Source organism: Polychytrium aggregatum (genome assembly GCF_025602895.1).
Source record: "Polychytrium aggregatum strain JEL109 chromosome Unknown BJ171scaffold_11, whole genome shotgun sequence".
In the NCBI taxonomy this organism is placed as follows: domain Eukaryota; kingdom Fungi; phylum Chytridiomycota; class Chytridiomycetes; order Polychytriales; genus Polychytrium; species Polychytrium aggregatum.
In genome coordinates this window covers 297,166-316,652 of record NW_026516213.1, presented here as the reverse complement: position 1 = coordinate 316,652, position 19,487 = coordinate 297,166, and the positions used below count along the sequence as shown (strand labels likewise).

The 19,487-nt window shown below is 57.0% G+C and overlaps 5 protein-coding genes across 5 annotated transcripts; all 5 read left to right on the top strand.

Annotated features, from left to right (window-relative positions):
• Positions 1–143: 143 nt before the first annotated feature.
• Positions 144–3,886, top strand: BJ171DRAFT_497353 (tryptophan synthase beta subunit-like PLP-dependent enzyme). The gene is made up of 12 exons (XM_053110283.1): positions 144–258; positions 376–539; positions 653–885; positions 1,057–1,346; positions 1,493–1,561; positions 1,718–1,764; positions 1,846–1,950; positions 2,052–2,166; positions 2,291–2,866; positions 2,968–3,092; positions 3,203–3,492; positions 3,722–3,886. Exons 1-12 carry the CDS (start codon positions 213–215, stop codon positions 3,771–3,773), a joined length of 2,112 nt encoding a protein of 703 aa, XP_052968427.1. The 5' UTR covers positions 144–212; the 3' UTR covers positions 3,774–3,886.
• Positions 3,887–4,537: 651 nt separating this feature from the next.
• BJ171DRAFT_497351 (transcription factor S-II-domain-containing protein) lies at positions 4,538–6,094 on the top strand. The gene is made up of 4 exons (XM_053110282.1): positions 4,538–4,777; positions 5,001–5,122; positions 5,571–5,680; positions 5,877–6,094. Exons 1-4 carry the CDS (start codon positions 4,642–4,644, stop codon positions 5,899–5,901), a joined length of 393 nt encoding a protein of 130 aa, XP_052968426.1. The 5' UTR covers positions 4,538–4,641; the 3' UTR covers positions 5,902–6,094.
• A 4,933-nt stretch (positions 6,095–11,027) lies between these two features.
• On the top strand, positions 11,028–14,503 carry BJ171DRAFT_440430 (uncharacterized protein). Its single transcript, XM_053108055.1, has 10 exons — positions 11,028–11,258; positions 11,380–11,539; positions 11,708–11,942; positions 12,166–12,356; positions 12,569–12,957; positions 13,064–13,158; positions 13,309–13,522; positions 13,654–13,773; positions 13,870–13,951; positions 14,171–14,503. The coding sequence occupies exons 1-10, from the start codon at positions 11,097–11,099 to the stop codon at positions 14,194–14,196; spliced, it is 1,674 nt and encodes a 557-aa protein (XP_052968425.1). The 5' UTR covers positions 11,028–11,096; the 3' UTR covers positions 14,197–14,503.
• On the top strand, positions 14,504–17,967 carry BJ171DRAFT_497306 (uracil phosphoribosyltransferase-domain-containing protein). Its single transcript, XM_053110281.1, has 11 exons — positions 14,504–14,983; positions 15,198–15,220; positions 15,392–15,488; positions 15,587–15,729; positions 15,916–16,032; positions 16,152–16,181; positions 16,306–16,448; positions 16,616–16,704; positions 16,777–16,861; positions 16,983–17,382; positions 17,534–17,967. The coding sequence occupies exons 1-11, from the start codon at positions 14,688–14,690 to the stop codon at positions 17,560–17,562; spliced, it is 1,452 nt and encodes a 483-aa protein (XP_052968424.1). The 5' UTR covers positions 14,504–14,687; the 3' UTR covers positions 17,563–17,967.
• A 338-nt stretch (positions 17,968–18,305) lies between these two features.
• BJ171DRAFT_497302 (uncharacterized protein) lies at positions 18,306–19,432 on the top strand. The gene is made up of 4 exons (XM_053110280.1): positions 18,306–18,365; positions 18,621–18,749; positions 18,986–19,121; positions 19,272–19,432. Exons 1-4 carry the CDS (start codon positions 18,337–18,339, stop codon positions 19,338–19,340), a joined length of 363 nt encoding a protein of 120 aa, XP_052968423.1. The 5' UTR covers positions 18,306–18,336; the 3' UTR covers positions 19,341–19,432.
• The last annotated feature ends 55 nt before the right edge of the window (positions 19,433–19,487 follow it).

The window sequence follows — 19,487 nt, the reverse complement described above, 5'->3', positions numbered from 1 at the left end:
TGTGTCGCGCCGTTCTGTGCCAGCTGCGCACCGCTTTCCTTTTGCGGCGCATGGCCGACTGCGATGACCCACCGCACGTGACCTGCTATCGGCGGATATATCTTTGCCTGGCAGGCCTTGGCCGTTCCGCAACCCACTTGCAACTCGTCAACTCGCAGCCCATCGACTTGCAACCCGCTTGCGACTCATCGATCCGCAGCCTCCCACGCACCATGTCCAAGCACATCTCCAACGCCTTTGCCGCCGCCAAGGCCCAGAGTGAGTTGATCGTCCGTCGCAAGCGATCGCCTCGGATCCCGCTGCTGTCCGCTTGCTCCCCAACTCGCTTGACCCGCCCGGCTCGCCTGCTCACCCGATCTGCGCTTCTGTCCGCAGACCGCCCCGCCTTTGTCACCTACGTGACCGCCGGCTATCCCGACCCCTCCACCACGGTTGACACGCTGCTGGCTCTCCAGCGCGGCGGTGCCGATGTCATCGAGCTTGGCGTGCCCTTTTCCGATCCCATGGCCGACGGCCCCACGATCCAGGAAGCCAGCTTTGTAAGAACACCAGTCTCGCGGCGGCACCACTCCGCTTGGCGTAACAGCCTCGCTTCGTGGCACCTTCCTCCTTCGTTGCTCACACGCCTCCTCCTCCTCCTGTCCGTCCCAAGGTCGCCCTGGAGCACAATGTCGATATTCCCATGTGCCTCTCGTTTGTGCGTGAGGCTCGCCAGAAGGGCTTGACCGTCCCCGTCGTCTTCATGGGCTACTACAACCCCTTCCTGAACTACGGTGACGTCAGGCTCATGAAGGAGTGCCAGGAGGTCGGTGTCGATGGCTTCATCATCGTCGATCTTCCTCCTGAGGAGTCGCTCCGCTTCCGCAACCTCTGCTGCGACTACGGGTATGTGCGTCGCAACGGCTAGTCGGCGACCTGCCATGACCGAGAGTAGATCGCGTGTGCCAAAGCCGACCCCGGCACCACTGGCCGAGCTGTTTATTTGAGATGCAGCCCCATGGTCACGGCAGCCGTTGCCTAACAATGTCTGTCTGCATCTCTCTGTTGCTTCTGCAGCCTGAGCTACGTCCCTCTGATCGCTCCCTCGACCACCGAAGCCCGCATCAAGCACCTGGTCAGCATCGCCGACAGCTTCATCTATGTCGTCAGCGCTCTTGGTGTCACTGGCGTCCGTGCCACTGTCAACACCGCTCTCCCGACCATCATCTCCCGCATCCGCAGCCAGAGCGACGTTCCGCTTGCCGTCGGCTTTGGTGTTGCCACCCGCGAGCACTTTGAGCTCGTCGGCCAGATGGCCGAGGGTGTCGTCATCGGCTCCAAGATTATCAACGTGCTCAAGACCTCTGGTGAGCGGTGACTCCCTGCTACCATGCGCGGCGACGATGCGTCGTCATCACGATGCGAGAGTCGTGATCGCGGAGACAGCGATCGCATTCGGCCGTGTGTCCTCAGCTCGACTCACTCGGCTGTACGGCTCCTTTCCACTAAACAGAAAAATCGGAGCGTGCCGCCAAGACCCAGGAGTATGCCTCGTACATCACCGGTCGTCAGGATGTTCCCCGTAAGTGTCACTGTCCAGCAGCGCTGCGATCCCCCGCGACCTTGCTGCAGCTGTCAGTTGTGTGGCAGTGGTTGAAGGCCGCTAGCCCCTGGCTTCCACCTGCAAACCCAAGGATTCGGCAGCAATATTCACCCATGCACCGGTCTTGTTCTCCAGCCCCCACCCGTGACGCCGCCAGCGGCTCTGGCTCCAAGAGCATCAAGGTAGCTTCTGCGCCTGTATCGTGCTCGTTCTGGCTGATCATCCACCTTTCCCACGATGCTAACTCCCACAACCGCCTCCAGACCGAGTTCCTTGCCAACGAGCATGTCGTTGCCGACCGCTTCGGCGACTTTGGTGGCCAATACGCCCCCGAAGCCCTCGTGAACTGTCTCCAGGAAATCGAAGCGGTAATCCATCCACTCGTGTCCATGGCACTGCGCACCAGCTGGCCAGCCCTCCGCTTGCGCTAATACTAATGCTGATGCCATGTGGTCGCTGACGCCCACAGGAGTACGCCAAGGCTGTCAAGGACCCTGAATTCTGGAAGGAGTTCCAGTCGTACTACTCGTACATCGGCCGCCCCTCCCCCCTCACCTTTGCCAAGCGTCTGACTGACCAGTGCGGTGCGTGTTTGTCATCGCAAGAGTGCAGGGATGTACAGATGCGGGCGTCGCCGTCACTTGGGTACAAGCCTCCTCTTCCGTGGCTAACCTCGTTTCGCCAATCAAATCCTCGCCGCTTTCACAGGCGGTGCTCGCATCTGGCTCAAGCGCGAGGATCTGAACCACACCGGCTCCCATAAGATCAACAATGCCCTCGGCCAGGTCCTGCTCGCTCTGCGCCTCGGCAAGAAGCGCATCATTGCCGAGACCGGCGCCGGTCAGCACGGTGTCGCCACGGCCACCGTCTGCGCCAAGTTTGGTCTTGACTGTACCATCTACATGGGCGCCGAGGACGTTCGTCGCCAGGCGCTCAACGTCTTCCGTATCCGCCTTCTCGGCGCCAAGGTCATCCCTGTCGACTCGGGCTCCCGCACCCTCAAGGATGCCATCAACGAGGCCATGCGCGACTGGGTTACCAACGTCGAAACCACCCACTACCTGATTGGCTCTGCCATCGGCCCCCACCCCTTCCCCACGATTGTGCGCGAGTTCCAGTCCGTCATCGGTCGCGAGACCCGCCAGCAGCTCCTGGAGCGTCAGGGCAAGCTCCCCGATGCTGTCGTGGCCTGTGTCGGCGGTGGCTCCAACGCCATCGGCATGTTCATGCCTTTTGCCGAGGACAAGAGCGTCCGTCTGATTGGTGTCGAAGCTGCTGGTGATGGTAAGTGCACCTGGCTGCATTATTGGCACTCGTACCCTCGACTGCTCGGAGCGACTGGCCACAGTCGACAGGCTCACCGACCTCTGTCCGCCCCCCACCAGGTATCGACACTCCCCACCACTCTGCCACCTTGAGCTGCGGCCGCCCCGGTGTTCTCCACGGAACCCGGACCTACCTCCTCCAGGACGACAACGGACAGATTATCGGCACCCACAGCATCAGTGCTGTAAGTATGGTGGACCTGCACAGACCATGGGTGTCTAGCCTTCGCTGGAACGCAGCAGCGGCAGCAATGTTAGTGCGCTGACGTTCATGGTTATAACTTTGTTTCCATAGGGTCTTGATTATCCTGGTGTCGGCCCCGAGCACGCCTGGCTCAAGGACTCGCAGCGCGCCGAGTACGTCTCGGCCACCGATGCCCAGGCCCTCATTGGGTTCCGCTCGCTTTCGCAGCTCGAGGGCATCATCCCGGCCCTCGAGACCTCGCATGCCGTCTACCAGATCATGGAAGTCGCCAAGACCCTCAGCAAGGACCAGGACATTGTCCTCTGCCTCAGTGGTCGTGGCGACAAGGACGTCATCTCCGTGGCCGAGGCTCTCCCCAAGCTCGGCGATCAGATCGGATGGTACGTTGATGCAAGGTGTCAATCTCGCCGCGACGGGGTGCAGCGATGAATGACAGTGTCGATGTTTCCAACGCCTTGGTACCTGCCTCCGAATGACGACTAACAGGCTTGTGTCCTCTGTTTCAATCGAATGAACCGACTCGGTGCCGTGGCTGCTCTCCCTCCCTCCCTCCCGCCCAATCTCACACCATGATCGGCCGAAATCGTCTTGACTGCTGCAAACTCGCAGGGACCTCCGCTTCGAAGGCGATGCCAGCGCCATGCAGCCCAAGACCCACTAAGCTGCTGCTGCTTACAGCGTTTCCAAAATGAAATGAGACACCCCCCCGTTTTCAACCAGGACTGTGTTTTTTTCTGGAACCTGAATACACACCCAATACAATCGCGCGCTGGCCATGACCGTTCAGTGATTTGAATCAAGGACGCCATTGTGGGAATCGCTTCCAGCTCAAGATGCGCTGGATGAGCACCACACCAAGTCCCAAGATCCCTGGTTGGCTCCCTTCCTGCAATACATTCGCCATGTGTTCGATGGAGACATGCTGGAGAAACAGCTGTACTTCAGCCTGACCCGGCGACGGCGATTCAAGCGACTCGATCTCCACGGCAAGCGACAGCGCACCGTCCACGAGATGTGCAAGCAGGTCATCGACCAGGCACCAAAGGAGACCGAGGTGGAGATTGCCTTTGGGAATGCATCCTGGAAACAGGGGAAGGGATATGCATCCAGTCCCAGGAGACTCAGGTTTGCCAAGTATTTCGAGCAATTCCACCACCACCAGAGACGACCACCAGACCGACCCGTCTCCAAGATCCATGTGTGCTCGGTGAACGAGTTTAACACATCCCAGGTATGCTCACATTGTCGGGAAACCAAGCGACTCGATTCACCCGAGTATCTTGATATCGATTCACCGTGGAACTGTCCAGAGAGTCGAGTGGATGCACCCCACTCCCACATCGACACATAAATACCAGTCGATCATCGCCACAGGAGATCGACCGAGCACATCGTCGCAACGTTAGGGTTGGGGTTGCGGCGGACTTTTTTTTTTTTTTCTGCTCGCGCGTTTTGCATCGCTTTCCTGTTCGCATCGCTTTCCTGTTTGCATCGCTTGTCCAAACCCACCATCCGAATCGCCCGTCAATATGGTCCAAGCCAGCAACACCAAGCAGGCCCACTCGCTCGTATTCTGCTCAGAGTGCGGGTTCCTGCTCGATCCACCCGCGGCCAACGAAAAGTCGATCAACTGCGATGCTTGCGGCCATCTTATCAATGCTGACGGTCAGTTGCAAGCACGGCCGTCCCTTTATCCTCCCCTCCTCCTTTCGCGGCTATACATCGTCGGGACTGGAGTTGCAGCTCTCGGACGTCTATGCAATCGAGCTATATTGTCAATACGCTGCTCTCCCGCGACATACGATGCTGTGTGCGAGCCTGCGTCCTGATCATCGGCTTATACCTATGCTATCCATGGACGGTGTACCTCTTGGCTCTGGGTCGCCAGTGTTCGAGTCTATCGAGGTTGTTACAAATAGCAGCGTCAAGGCATTCACCGAACGGCCCAAGTTCTATGGCATGGAGGATCAGGACTCGGATGCGGTTGCCCATCTGAAGGATGGTGCTACGGTATGTTGCGTATCCGTCGTCCGCTTCATACAGCGACGCTTGTCCGACGACTGAGCTCGGCCGAGACGAAGGGTGCGGTCAGGCGGTATCGTTCGAGTTGATTTAAGGCCGATGCAGCTGTGGATGTGTGGAGACTCCCTAAGCCCCGTCAAGTCGAATCCTGGATTGAGTCGATGGATCTGCTGGCCGTGCTCAAGCCGAGGATCAATGGCACTTGTTCAAGACAATGAGAGCATCCCTTTGCGGCAGCGACGTCGAATCTCTCGATATCACCGGCACCCAGTGCGATCGTGTCTTCATGACAACCGAATATGCGGGCTACTCTGTTTGGCTCGCCCTCCCCTATTGTTCCTCACGATAGAGCGCCATTACTTACTTTCCCCCCCCCTGCTTGCGTCCCTGCACCGACAACGTCACCTCTGAACCATGGCCTCGATCGGTGAAACAGATCAAGGAGAAGTGCCCCAAATGCGATGCGCCCGAGATGGTATTCCACACGGCCCAGCTTCGATCGGCTGATGAAGGCCAAACCATCTTCTACAGCTGTATAAAATGCGGGTGAGTCTGGAAGGAGCTCGGCTGGGCTTTGCCTTTGACAAAATGCTCTGCCGCCCCTCAATGCAGCTTCCTTGTAGCTGCACTGGAGGTTACTGTGTGGCTTTCCTGCGATCGTTCATCGCAGCTGGCTTGGCTACCCCGCCGCAAAGCTTGCTCTGCAGCAGCGCTCATGCATCTTTCTCAATCTTGTTTCCAGCTACAAGTATCGCGTCAACAGCTAGAGTTTTTTACCGTCGTCCAAATGCACGGACTTGATGCCTGCGAGTCGACTTGTACGCCATGTACTATGCTCCACACTCCCCGCTCCATCCCGGCCGCTGTCTCCATATTCTATTGGGCCGATCCCCCGAGCCCCGGTGTGCTCCGGAGCATATTAGACCCTCCATACACAAACATGACTTGCCTTGCAACTGTGCTGTTGTGCCGTTGGCATCCCATGTCCGCCTACTCGTCGTGCTGACAGCCCTATGTCACATAATATCCTCGAGTGCGGCGTGATGTGGGCAGAGATCGCCGGCCGAAATGGGTCTAACCCCAGACCAGCATGGCCTTGAGCATTGCATCGAGACAGTTCTGGTTGCTGGCTGCGGGCCATGCCAACGCCGATCGGCAGAGCCCATGCTGGTCCTCATTTGCCATCAGCAGTTGTACCGTCTCTTTAAACTGTGTCTGTTGAGCGCAAATTATGGCTAAGGACAGCTCCTTGAATGCCAGATCCAGATCCCATGGAGCCAGTCCGGGCCTCTACACTTTATTCAGAAAAAAACGGGACAATATAGCCGTTTCCATGAACATGTAGTATGTGCTGTGCTTGCGTCTAGCAAAGCCACAAGAAATAAAACAGATCACTTTGGCAGCCTCCGAGTGAAGACCGCTGGTCGCTCTCCGATCTCTACAATCGACCTGCACACTGCGATCATGTTGCGCGCCGCATTGACGTCGCGATTCCACACTGTCCGGCAGCTGGGATTCTTGCAGCTCCTGACAAAGTGGGAATTCGCAACACTGGGCGCATCGAGTCCTTCCAACCGAACTGGCTCCAGGCACTTGGAGCACACTTGCGAGGTGTTGAACTCGTTCGTCGAGGCCACCTTGACGCTTCCATGATGGTGATTGGGACGGCGTCGGTGGTGCTCGAATTGCTCAAAGTACCGAGCAAACCGCTGCCTCCGAGGGCTGGATGCATAGCCCTTGCCCTGTCGCCATGACGCATTGCCAAAGGCGATCACCACATCGGTCCGTATCGGGGCGTGCTTCAGGACGGCCTTGCACATCCTGTCGACGGCCACTTGGCGCCTCTTGTAGCCCGTGAAGCGATGGTGACGGGCCTTCTTGCCAAGGTGGAAGTCGAGCTGCACTCGCAGCTCCGGTCGCAGGACATGGGTGAGATGGACCTTGAAAGCCTCCGAGGACGACACCTTGGGCGAGGGGGTGGTCGACATCCAGGTCTCGATGCTGAGTCGATACTTCATGATATTGTGCCACTTGGTGTTGGACGTATGGCCACACATGTGCTGGTAGTGGCCATTGGAGAATGAGACCACCTCGTCTTGGTGGCCCGGTGCTTGGATGACCGCCGTGAAGATGGAGCCGACTCCAGGATCGATGCCAATCCAAGTGGTGCGATCGGGGTCTGGGTTGCCGATGTGGGCCTGGATGCGCTGCTCGGCAGTCGGAGGAGGCTCGGAGGTCTCGGTGTGATCGGTTCGACGCACAAACTTGACGAGACCGATGGTGCATCCAATGCCATCGGTGCTGATCTCGTAGTTGAACAGCTTCTTGTTCACGTCCCGCTCTTGGAAGAGGGAACTACGCAGCTTGAAGCAACTGCGCCAGAGACGATCCTGGTTGTTGATGCCGTCATCACCTTCTTCCTTGAGCTTGTCCCGGGTGAGTCCAAGGCGCTTCTTTGGACCAAGGAGATCCCAGAGGGTGGCCGTGTCGATCTTGATGTATTTGGCCGTGGCAGTGCATAGAGGAACCATCGTGCACACGGCCGGAGGAGTGTCGACGGCGAGCTGCTTGAGTGCCCAGTTGATCCTGGATGCCAGCTGGTTGATCTTGGACTTGGTGGTGCCGAGCTCAGACTTGGCCGTGGTGAACCTCTTGTCGTCGGAGGGAATGCCTTGGGTAGTGAGCTCGTCCAGCTTGGCCTGGCGCTGCAGCTCGGTGACTCGGAGGGCGGGCATGTCACAGTCGATCCACTTGTGGACATTGTCGACCATCTTGTCTCGGGCGAGGATTCTCACATGGTGTGAGAGGCGATGAAGGGCCCGGAAGCGGTCCTGGTCGTTGCTGTACCGAAACTCGTCCAGGACGTGGCCAAAGTCGGGATAGAGGAACTCGAGATCGGCCTTGGGTGGAGTCGAGTCTGGTTTCTCGAAGAGCTCGAGACAGGCCTCGATGGCTTCGTGCTTGTGCTTGTTGGCTGGGAAGACGGCAGCGCAGAAGCGGCGAAGGAGTCGCCAGTATGCCAGATTGAGGTGGGTGGTGCAGTTGGTGGCATAGGCATTGACAGCGAGAGTGAGAAGCTGACTGTGAGCACCATCAGGCAGACGAGGGGCCGGAGGCAGGTCTGCGTGCCGAGTGGTCTGGTAGTCGCGAAAGGAAGCGACCAGATGCTCGTTGTATTTCTCATTGTCCCCGGTCGGGGAGAGCGCATCGGCCTGGACGATCCTGAAGCATTGGCGAACGAAAGCAGGGGTGGACTTGGAGATGACGGGGATGGGAAGATCCTGCTCGATGCACCGGAGGATGTGCAGGTTGAGCAGCCTGGATGCCTCGAACTGGATCTGGGTCATGGCCTCGACGGTGGCCTGGATCTTGTCGCGGAGAGCGGGATTGAGACAACAGCCATCCATGGTCTGCTTGAAGCAGCTGAACTGAGGGGCGGATGACCTTCCATCCACGAGTGGGACGACAGAACTCTTGAGGGGCCGGTATTCGGAACACTTGCTAGTGTTGCAGCGTTCGTGATCGGTGCCATCGCACTTGGGACATCGCTTGCTGGTACTCGAGGAAGTAGATGGACCAGGCTCGGTGGGATCGACATCCATTGGATCTGCAGAAGCAGTGGTGGTGAGCGACGGAGCAACAGACGACCAAGCATGCGTGGGGTCAGAAGACGAACCAGAGACAGGCTCCGACTGTGACTTGGCTTTCTTGGGCCTGGGTGGCCGAGGCTGGCCATCACCGGCACCCTTACGCTTCGGAGGCATGGGGGCAGAGGATGCTGGATGCCTGCCAGTGGTACTGGTCAGAGCAGAGACTTTTTTTTATCGTACAATAGCGCGATGATCAGATCAAGGCGAGATGAGGGAAGAAAGCAGCAGGACGAAGGTGTGGCATTTATACCCGAGAGCAGGAACCCGTCTTTGCGGGTTGGTTGGGAAGCGACCCTGTTCAAAAATCGCCGAGAGGTTCAAGCCAGGGATGTGAACGCGAAAATGGCGGCTTGATTGGAGGGAACTCAACCCCAAATCGGTGGGGACTCAACCCCAAAGAAGTTCTCGATGGGATTGAAGTCGAGTGAGGCAGGTGGGGTGAAGATCACTGACCATCCTCGGCGCTCGATGCAGCACACCAGAGTGGTTGATGGCAAATGCAGCCGAGACAGACTTGTGCTTCATGTGATTGCGCTGGCGAAGCGGAGCACCCTTCGGTGAGTATCCGTAAAGAGGGAAAATGGATCTCCTGATCCCTGTCTCATCGACAAAAACGAGTCGTCGTGGGTCGATGGAGTGGACTTGGTCCCTGAACTGTGCCACTCGCTCATCCAGTCGCTTGGACTTGTAGAGGTGTGTTGCCCTCTTGTGTGAGAGACCTGCTCGCTGGATGGCAGTGTGGCAGAGTGAGAGTGATACTTTCCTCTGGAGGATGGACTCGAGCTTGCATCGCAACACAGGACCAGTCTGGAACGGATCCTGTTCAATCAGGGTGCGAATGACTGGACATGCCTGCTCGAAGAAAGTGGATCTGCGAGCTGGGACCCGGGATGGGTCATCCAGCTTGCATCCTCGGTGCCATCGATGGATGGTGCTCTTGGATACACTGAATATGGAGGCGACCTTACGCAGGCTATGGATGAGGGCGTAGCATCGCAATGCGGCGGTGCGAAAGTCGGATGTGTGGCGAATGGTCATGGCCAGCGCGCGATAACATTGGGTAACAAAATATTCGATGAATGGTCAAACCCTGGGTGTCCCGTTTTTTATTGGATTGCCTGTAATCTGGTCAAGCGATATTGCTCTTTGCCTTTCGCCTTCCTCCTCACCCAGGGGAAATGACTAAAGCCTTTCCAAAATGAAATGGGACACCCCCGTTTTGAGCTATGACTGTATTTTTTCTGGAACCTGAATACACCCATCCACTCATCGCATTCATGGCCAAGCACAGCACCATCTTGATATCGAGATATCATTGAGCTGTCCAGAGAGTCGAGTGGATGCACCACACTCACACATCGAGACATCAATGCCTCAAGGAACATGATCTCGGTATGCCAGTCGATCGTCGCCACAGGAGATCGACCGAGTGTATTCAAGACTGTGCTTCCCAAACCAACCAAAACCACTCGATTGCCAACCAGGACGGGAAACAATCTCACGGCCTGCCCGCTGGGGCCTACAGTCAGTCAGCGGGGTTCAGACATCTGAAGCCAGGAAGGAACTGTCCCGTTCTTTCTGGATGGCCTCTAATTCTGGTCGCTCAAATTGCGCTGTGGCCCTGCGGTCGACGTCTCAACACGAGTACCAATCGACGTCATTCAGCCAGCCAGATAGCCAATCAACATCATTCGATCCACGCAAGTCCCGTTTCAAAAATGAGTTCGCTGAATCGTCGCTCCTCCACGCACATCTCCTGGCCGGGTTTCCCACGCATCCCACACCCACGCATCCATCCATCGATTCATCCGCGCATCCACCCATTCGCTCCAGGCATAGAATCTATCTCACGGCTGCGATACAACCATGGCAGCCGTCACTGGAGCCGTCGGTCTGCAGATGCCTGTAATCCCGTTCCATGCCGGCTCTTGAACTCGCGGGCATGGCTTGCTCTCGTCCTGTGCGGCCATACTCCAGTGTTGGCCCTTCAGGAGATCGATGAGTGTTGTGCCGACGATGTTGCAATTTTAACACGATACCGTCTTGGCACTCATTCACTTGCCCAAAGGTCGGCGATGGGTCTCGGAAGCCCAAATCCAAGGCGCCGCATCACCTTCCAAAGCTGCCAGGTACCTGACTGCCCTTGGACGTCGTTTTGACGACCAGGGGCTGAGAGTCGGCGCTCTATCGCGGCACCACATCGCTCACCGTGCTTCTCCATTTGTCGGATTCCCGCTGGAGTCTCCCCCCGTGCCAAAATCCTCAAGCTACCCGAAATCACCCGAGCACGGAGGTCAAGCGAGTCTGACGACATGGAAAGCGACGGAGGCGTTCCTGAGATACGGCCCCGATCGGCCGAGTCCTCCCCCACCTCCGAGGCAAACTCGAAGGAGCCCAAGCGCAACCCCTTCCACATGCCCTCGGATGTGGAGGTCTTTGCGATGCGTGAGGAGGAGCGAAAGACAAAGCAGATGGTAGGAAAATGAGAGTATGGAGCCAAGGAGGTAGACGGAGAGTGCACATCCGGCCTGCTCTCTCAGTAAACGTCGGGATGCAAGCGCCAATCGCCCCATACTCATACTCGCTCGCTCAAAGGCAAAGGAGAAAATGAAGCACATGAAGATATACGAAAAGAATGTGGTTCAGCGCAAAAACTTCAAGGACTTGCTCGCCGAAGAAGATGACGACATTGAGTTCTACGACAAGCTCAGGAAGCGGGACTCTGACAAGATTCTCACCAACCGGCAGACGCGAGGTAAAGGAGGGCCGAAATGATAGCGCGAGCTCGGCTTGGATGGGACCAGCTGCTCTGGCGGATGTCTATTGAATCGATATGAGATCAGTGCGCCATTGATGATTCGCGGTTCAGCGGTGCAGCAACACTGTTGGCCTCACTAACGCTGCGCGCCACTGTCGCTGGAAGCCGAGCGCAACTTTGGTAAGGAGAACCTGCACGATTTTATCGCCAAGAAGCGCGAGATGTTTCTTGTGCAGTACGCCCTCGGGGTCAAGCGAGAAGAGATGCGAAAGCTGGAGGAGATTGCCCAAACGGAGGAACAGAAGCTGCTGGACGACGAGAAGGCGCTGGAAGAAGATGCAGCCAAGTTTGATGCCTTTCTCAAAGAAAACGACAAAAACTCTGTCGAGGCGATCAAAAAGTACGCATGATTGAACGTGCGAGCAGTCGATGATGAGCCAGAGGATTGGCTTGCGTGGATGCACTTGGCTATGTCGACTTGGATGGATGCTACCGTGCATGTTTCTTCAGTATGGGAGAAGAGGACTTGGCTGTTTTGATGTGACTGAATAGTCGCAGTCACCCGATCGTGTGCCGCGCTGTTCTTCCATTAACACCGCGCCTGCCCTGCTCCATCCCAACAGAGCCGAACTCGAGACCAAGGCCAAACTCGAAAAAATCCAAGAGATCAAGAAGCTGAACGTTCAGATCATGACAATCCGCAGCGACATGTCCAAGAACGAGGATCAGCTCAAGGACCTGCAGCGATACAAGCAGTTCCTCGACAAGGTGACACCACCCGAGTTTTTTGAGGAGAAGCAGAAGAAGGTATGCCGTTGCTTTCTCAACCATGCATGCATATACATGTGGCGCATTCTGCCACTCAAGGAAGTGTTCGTATGGCTGTGCGAGAGCGCATGCGCTCTCAAGGTGTGAACTGACCCAAAGCCTCGACGGATGCGCCTGCTATAGAAAGAAGCCCTCAAACGCAAGGGACAAGGTCGGTCAGAATACGCAGTGCTGGCTGCAGCTTTCATGTGCTATGAGCGGGTGTGTTGGCAGCGCAGATCTTTGCTGACCTGTGCTTGCTTGAAGCAGGGAAGAGCCTCAAGGCTACGGGCGATGCTGAGAAACGAGGTGGCCCACACCGAGGCAAAACTCCAGTCAAAGCCACACCCAACCGCAAGCCGACAACCGCCGCCTCGCAGCGAGAGGAGGAGGATGCAGACGACGCCAATGCCGACGGTGACGAGGAAGAGGAGCTCTGGAACGATGACGAAGAGGCGCTGCTGTTCTTCAAAAACGCCCAACAGCTCCTCGACATCTTTGCGGAGCTGGAGGAAAACAACCTCGCCTTGATCCAGAACTGTCAAGAAACAGAAGAAGCGCTCGAGGAGCTCCGACAAAAGATTGTCGAGACCGAGATTCGCATGTCAGTTGAGCCCTTTTGTTCACGGCACTTGCTGGTCAAGCAGAGGGTCTCGGGTCGGTCCTGATGTTCACCAAGCGCCTGCTTGCTTGGATAACCCGCCACACAGGGAGGAAGAGACGCAGAGCCTGAAGCAGCAGATTGAGTTCCTGAACGCAGCCATCTCCCGCGAAGAGGACAAGGCCAGCTCACTCGAGGAGCGCTCAAAGTAACGTCGTGGTGGCTGTGCCTGGGGTCGTGGGAATGTGCTCGTATGTGATGGGTGAGAGACCGCAGCCCGAACTGATACGGATCTGCTCCATTTGCACCGGAACTGTTGCCTCAACCCCACGCTCCATGGCACTTGCGGCGTCTCCAGGCTCTTTTCGTCTGGGGCCGTCGGTGGCGAGTCGCAAGAGAAGCTGCTCGATGAGCTGAATCACAAGGTCAAGGACGTTTACCGCAAGTGCATCGGCGACAACGACGCCAACTTGAGCACACTGCAGATGCTGACCAACCTCGAGAACAGGCTGGAGCAGCTCTTTGAGATGATCGAGATGATGCCTCCCGAGAAAGTCGAGCAAGCTGAAAAGGTTGGCATTGGCGTGCGGGTGGGACTGATGTTCGACGAGCTATCGCTGTAGCCACACACGCTCTGGACGATGGACACTGGCGTTGAGCGGCGCTGGCACTTCCTTCTGATCTAATCAGGCCTGGTCTTTAGATGAAAGACAAGGAGCGAAGACAGCGGCTGCGAGAGGAAAAAATGGACGCACAGAGGATCCTGCAGGAAGAGCGAGTCCAGCGGGCTCTCGAACGTGCGCGAGCACCGGTGAAGAAGAAGGTGAGTTTGACACATTTGCTTCCAACCGAGGACCACTGTATGCGGCCAAGCGATTCAGCCTCATCGGACCTTGTGTACTACTTTATACTTCACTAGACAGGCAAGCCCGTTGTCTTTCGCTCGGCACCGCCGCAGAAGAAGAAGAAGAAGGAAGAAGATACAAAGAAGAAGGAAGAAGGTCGGTACCGATCTTCTGGCGACGATCGCTGGTGCTGCCAGTGGATTCGGATATGTCTCTTACTGGCAAGGACTGAGTCTCCCAGCCAGACGCCGGGCTGATATCGGCCGTATTCCTCGACTCACTGTTCATCGTCTCGTTACTTTCCGCTGCATAATGTGCTCTGCAACTATCGTCATCGGGGCGGCCGCACTCGCAAATCCGTGCCGCTGGTCGCAGAGGATATGGAGTACTATTGGACATGATGGGCCATCGGCACCGATACAGCAGGGCTCACGGCTGGATCGGCAGCAGTGGCAGCATCCCGGCCTCGCCTGGATGTGCAGGAGCCGGTGGATTGTGTGCAAGAGCGGGCCTGTTGCTTGGAGATCTGGATGCTGGTCTGCGTTTCATGTGGTCTGTGGCTGCCCACCCCGAATACCCATGCACAATCGGCCATGCGCAACCGCCCTGCAATATCATGATGTTTGATCCCGTCCTACGGAAGAGGAGAGAGGCCGATCTGGGCGACTCGGTGGCCGCAGGCACAGGATCTGCTGCATCTCGATGGCCGTCTGGGCCGGCACCCGCCAAACCCAAGTGCAATCAGAGGCGGTCTTGTGGCTGGAATGCTGCTGGCCCTGCCGCCGGGCTTCCTCACTTCGGCCTCAGCTTGCCCGCCATCTTCAGCTCTTCCATCTATCCATCCGCCTCAAGCACCTCGCTGCAACACACCTCGCCGCGCCGCACCGCACCCATGAACGATCTCTCCCAGCTTGGAGGCAAGGTCCGAAAGTCGGCCTCGCCGACCACGACCACGCCAAAGCTCCATCGATTTACGGGGCCGTCTAGAGGCCGAATGCCCTGGTTCGGCAAACACGGCAAGCCTGTCGAGCCCTTCATCATCGGCATCGGCGGCGGTAGCGCCAGCGGCAAGACGAGCGTCGCGGCCCGCATCATCAAGGAGATGGGAGTGCCCTGGGTGGTGCTGCTCTCGATGGACTCGTTCTACAAGCCCCTCACGCCCGAGCAGATCGAGGCATCCCATCGCAAGTGAGTGTCGCAGAGCTCACCCTCGCGACTATCTGCAAGCCCAGCGGGCTCTGTGGCTCTATCGCATGGGTCGACAGGCGGCTTGGATCGCTGACACTCTCGCCGCATCCTTCCGTACGCTGCTGTTCACCTCTCGAACGACACCATCGCCATCGCCATCGCCATCGCGCCAAACGGGATGCCATCGGTTGCGGCCATGTTGTGCATCCGCAAGCGAATACAATTTTGATCATCCGAGTAAGTGTGAGCCTACGAACGGCACAGGCTCACGAGCAGCTGCGCCGTTGGCCTATAGCCATCGCTCCAAGCTCGGACTGCTTTTCTGGCTGTTGGTTGCTGGCTGTAGAGATGGCTGTAGAGATGGCTATCGAAGATGACGCTGATTCACGCATGATGCGCGCTCGCCAGCGTCCTTCGATTATGAATCGTTGTTCAATGTGCTCGACTGCCTCAAGCGCGGCGTCAAGTGCAACGTGCCCATCTACGATTTCAAGACCCATTCCAGGTGCGCCCACGATGCGAATCCGCACCGAGGAGCAGAGTCTGCATCTGGTGTCGGGTGTGGGGTTTGGTGATAACGACGTGCTGACGCCGATTGCACAGGCTCCCGCAAACCAAGACCGTGTACGGAGCCAATGTGGTCATATTCGAGGGCATCTTTGCTCTCTACGACAGGAGCGTCCGCGAGCTCATGGACCTCAAGCTCTTTGTCGATACAGACGCCGATATTCGCTTGGCGCGACGATGTATGCTGCCTGCCGACTGCATATCCATGTCACTTGTCTCGGCCGTCGCGGTGCCTTCCTTTTGTCGTGCTCGCAGAAGCACTTGGGTCTCCTGCTCCAAGAGTACCGTCGGATGCCCCGCGACTAATCAAGCCGACGCATCATGTCTTGTCTCCCGCTTCGGTCGGTGCCTTGCTGGATCTACAGTGAAACGAGATGTTGCCGAGCGTGCCCGAGACATCCGTGGTGTCCTCAGCCAGTACATGAAGTTCGTCAAGCCCGCCTTTGAAGAGTACATATATCCAACCATGAAATACGCAGACAGTACGTTGTGGGTGCACCGTTTGTCATAAACGCCTTCATCCGCCGCTGTCGACGTTTTTCCGGATGCCGCTGGTTTCCAAATGCCGGCACTGACCTTTGCTCTTGTCTGGTTGATTCAGTTATTATCCCGCGAGGGCTTGATAACACCGGTATGTGATTCCCCTAGGGTCAGCAACCAACAAGGGCCAGCAACCCGCAAGGGTCAGCAACCCACCCTGCTTCAGTCCTGGTGCACATGGCGAGTCCCATGGCTTACGATGCAATATTCCCCAGCGGCAATCGACGTGATCGTCAAACATGTGATGAGGCGACTAAGCGAGCGTGGCCTCTCTCTGAGACACGAGTTGGCCAACATTGACTGCTCGAAGGGCCTGCCCCAGTCGCTGATTGTGCTGGAGTCGACTCCCGAGCTCAAGGTGCCGTCACTGCGCTTGCTGGCTATGCTCCGTTCATCGTGCTCGCCGGCCATCCCCCGTTTATTGCGGATCACAAAGCCCGGTATTAACCAAGGCGCTGATATCCCTACTTTCTAATACCACTCGTTTGGTCGAACACCTGGACGGGCATGGCAATCGCTGGTCAGGCGATTCACACCATCATCCGTGACGAGACCACAAACCGAAACGATCTGATATTCTTCTCCGAGCGAATCTCGAGGCTGCTCATCGAAAGGTACGGTAAACTGACGTCTTTCCACGCCACTTGGCAAACATCAATTGGGCGCTGACTTTTATTGCGGTACAGAGCGCTGGCTGAATTGCCTGCTGAGGATATTACCGTCACCACTCCAACGGGACACACGTACAAGGGCACCAAACTGACCACCAAGGTACGTTTCGTCAGAGCCGGCATATGCCAAAGGTTCAGGAGCCGACGTGATTGTAGGGCCTTCACATTGGTCGGGGCGGACCCAAGTGCTAATAGAGGCAATCCTAACTCGACGCGATCAGGTGTGCGGCGTTTCCATCATCCGTGCTGGAAGCACAATGGAGAACAGCCTGCGACAGGTGGTCAAGGACATTCCTCTGGGCAAGGTCTTGATCCAGACCGATCCGTCGACGGGCGAACCGCAGCTCCACTTTTGCAAGCTTCCAGACGACATCACCGAGCGAACTGTCCTTGTCACCGATGCGACGATCGCCACAGGCGCAGCCGCGCTGATGGCCATCCGTGTACTGCTGGATCACAACGTGCCTGAGGAGCAGATCATTTTCATGTCGCTGATCACGGCGCCGCAGGGTGTGATTGCCATCCACCAAGCATTCCCCAAGGTCAAGGTGGTCGTCAGCGAGGTGGACCAGGGTCTCACCGAGGACTACTACATTGAGCCTGGATGCGGCAACTTTGCTGGTGAGTCCTGGCCCGTCGCTTGAGGGTGTACGGACCGACACTCAGACAAGACGAGCGTGGGACAAAGCGCTCCCGGCAGTGGCAAGGATCGATGCTGTACTTGGTGGCATGGGTCTTATTCTAACCATAATCAATTGCTGTATGGATACAGATCGATATTTTGGAACCTCTAGCGACTAGACACCATGATAGGTCTCCCCACAGGCAAATGCCAATGATTGAGATACAGGATTATGTTGGCGTAAGGAAAACCTGATGCCGATTCCTTCGTTTATCCTTCGACAACAACTCGCGCTGTGCAGTAGTAGCCTGAAACGAGCCGTCCCGAAAACAGCTAGTTGACACGGGTGGCTGTGGAGACGCCCTATGATCATATATACGATTGCGCTCAAATACTCGAGTGGATTGAGATGTCGTATCACCACTCGGTCTGTTGCGTCAGCTTGTGCTTCGGTGTGCTTGAGGTTGGAGGGTTGTTCTTATCAGAGGGTGCTGTCTGGAGCAAATGGCTGCGATCCTTTGTCAGCCCTGTGATTCATATGGTCAACGTCCCATCGAATCAACTCCCGTATGTGGCTCTGCACCTCGTTCAGAAACAATGGGCACATCGTCCCGTTCCGATAAAGCATGGCGTAGTTCGATCATACCATGCATTTGGCCAACAATAACCCAGTGGGTCGAATGATCTCCATCAGTATCGTTCATGGGTCAGTCAAAGCGTCCAGTACCCATCGACCAGTTACCTCGGCGAGTCCATCGCAGCCGTGCGTGCGCCGATCAACACGATTCAATGCCCACACGCAATCTGCGTGTCCATGTCCCAATCGGCAGATCGGCAAAACCGGGCTGAGCCCCCGAGCGCTCCCGGTTGTTCCGCGGACTGAAAGGCGGCGATGGGCGTTGTCTGGCTCGAAACCTCTTCTCGCTCCGATCGCTCCTCCTGCCACGGCCAACATGGCTTCGTTCCGGTTTTGCTCAGAATGGTTGGATACTGCAGCATGCGCTACACTGGTTGCTCATACCGCTATTGGAGGGCAGGCGGTGCTCTGTCGGTTGGGCTCCTGGATCTTCAAGCAACGCCGGCTGGGGCAGAGATCGCAAGAAATGCCTTGGGTGCCCGATACTGCGATCGCCCGACACAGCTTCCACGCAGGCCCCCTTCTCCAGCCCGCTCGGACTGCTGCTGACCCACTCCCAGCCTGACACCGATCCGCTGCTGACCGGCTCGTTGTCCACAGCAACAACATGCTATACCCGAAGGAGGATCACCACAACCGCATCCTCCTCTTTGCCTGCCGCAATTGCAACCATGAAGAGGGCGGCGACAATCCGTGTGTCTATCGCCATGTCCTGTCCAACACGGCCATGTAGGCATCCCGCCCGAGAAGTAGCTGTGGGCGGTGGCCTCATTGTATTTGCCGGCTATGGGCCTGCATCTCTGGACGTGAATCTCTGGACCTGCCTCTCTGGGATCTCCGGGGGCCTGTATATGCACTTCAAGCTGCATGCAGCCTGAGCCCAAGAATAGGAGGCACGACTCTCGGAGCGGATTATCATCGAGACCGGCATACTCACCATCTATCTACTTGGATTGGACCCACAGGGACCTGACGATGCAGCACGCCGATCTCTACAACGACCCCACCTATCCCCGTGCCAACAAGACTTGCCCGCAGTGCGGATACAACCAGGCTGTCTTTTTCATGTCTCGGGCAAAGCGAGCTGATGTGTCCATGAAGGTAAGGCTCATTGGCGATCGGGGTAGAGCACTGCCGCCACAAATGGGTGAATCTGGACAGATCGTGGCTGCGTCTTCTTTGGCCGACGTCTTGGCTAACTGAACTCGGTGCGATCGCCTGTTTGTTCTGGCGCTGTGTGCTGCTCCTCAGCTGTACTTTGCATGCTGCAGTCCCGACTGCGGCCATCGCTGGACCGACGTCACAGGCGGTGCAAAATGAACAGGACACGCCGGATGCATGTTTGGTGGGGATATGTTTCGGCGTGTGTTCAATACACGATCCACCGCCTGCAATGGGTGTATATTGCACGATTCAATGCCCAGCACAGCGGCGCAAATCGGGGACGCTGGACTCACTGTGGCGCAG

Bases quoted from the DNA above. Each gene is read 5' to 3' on its own strand.
- BJ171DRAFT_497353 (XM_053110283.1), top strand. From the start codon at position 213: ATGTCCAAGCACATCTCCAACGCCTTTGCCGCCGCCAAGGCCCAGA. The intron at 540-652 runs GTAAGAACACCA...GTCCGTCCCAAG, and splicing joins CGATCCAGGAAGCCAGCTTT to GTCGCCCTGGAGCACAATGT. The intron at 886-1,056 runs GTATGTGCGTCG...TTGCTTCTGCAG, and splicing joins AACCTCTGCTGCGACTACGG to CCTGAGCTACGTCCCTCTGA.
- BJ171DRAFT_497351 (XM_053110282.1), top strand. From the start codon at position 4,642: ATGGTCCAAGCCAGCAACACCAAGCAGGCCCACTCGCTCGTATTCTGC. The intron at 4,778-5,000 runs GTCAGTTGCAAG...CTGGGTCGCCAG, and splicing joins CCATCTTATCAATGCTGACG to TGTTCGAGTCTATCGAGGTT. The intron at 5,681-5,876 runs GTGAGTCTGGAA...TCTTGTTTCCAG, and splicing joins TACAGCTGTATAAAATGCGG to CTACAAGTATCGCGTCAACA.
- BJ171DRAFT_440430 (XM_053108055.1), top strand. From the start codon at position 11,097: ATGGAAAGCGACGGAGGCGTTCCTGAGATACGGCCCCGATCGGCCGAG. The intron at 11,259-11,379 runs GTAGGAAAATGA...GCTCGCTCAAAG, and splicing joins AGCGAAAGACAAAGCAGATG to GCAAAGGAGAAAATGAAGCA. The intron at 13,159-13,308 runs GTAACGTCGTGG...CGGCGTCTCCAG, and splicing joins TCACTCGAGGAGCGCTCAAA to GCTCTTTTCGTCTGGGGCCG.
- BJ171DRAFT_497306 (XM_053110281.1), top strand. From the start codon at position 14,688: ATGAACGATCTCTCCCAGCTTGGAGGCAAGGTCCGAAAGTCGGCCTCG. The intron at 15,730-15,915 runs GTATGCTGCCTG...CTGGATCTACAG, and splicing joins TATTCGCTTGGCGCGACGAT to TGAAACGAGATGTTGCCGAG. The intron at 16,705-16,776 runs GTACGGTAAACT...ATTGCGGTACAG, and splicing joins TCGAGGCTGCTCATCGAAAG to AGCGCTGGCTGAATTGCCTG.
- BJ171DRAFT_497302 (XM_053110280.1), top strand. From the start codon at position 18,337: ATGGCTTCGTTCCGGTTTTGCTCAGAATG. The intron at 18,366-18,620 runs GTTGGATACTGC...CGTTGTCCACAG, and splicing joins TTCCGGTTTTGCTCAGAATG to CAACAACATGCTATACCCGA. The intron at 19,122-19,271 runs GTAAGGCTCATT...GCTGCTCCTCAG, and splicing joins GAGCTGATGTGTCCATGAAG to CTGTACTTTGCATGCTGCAG.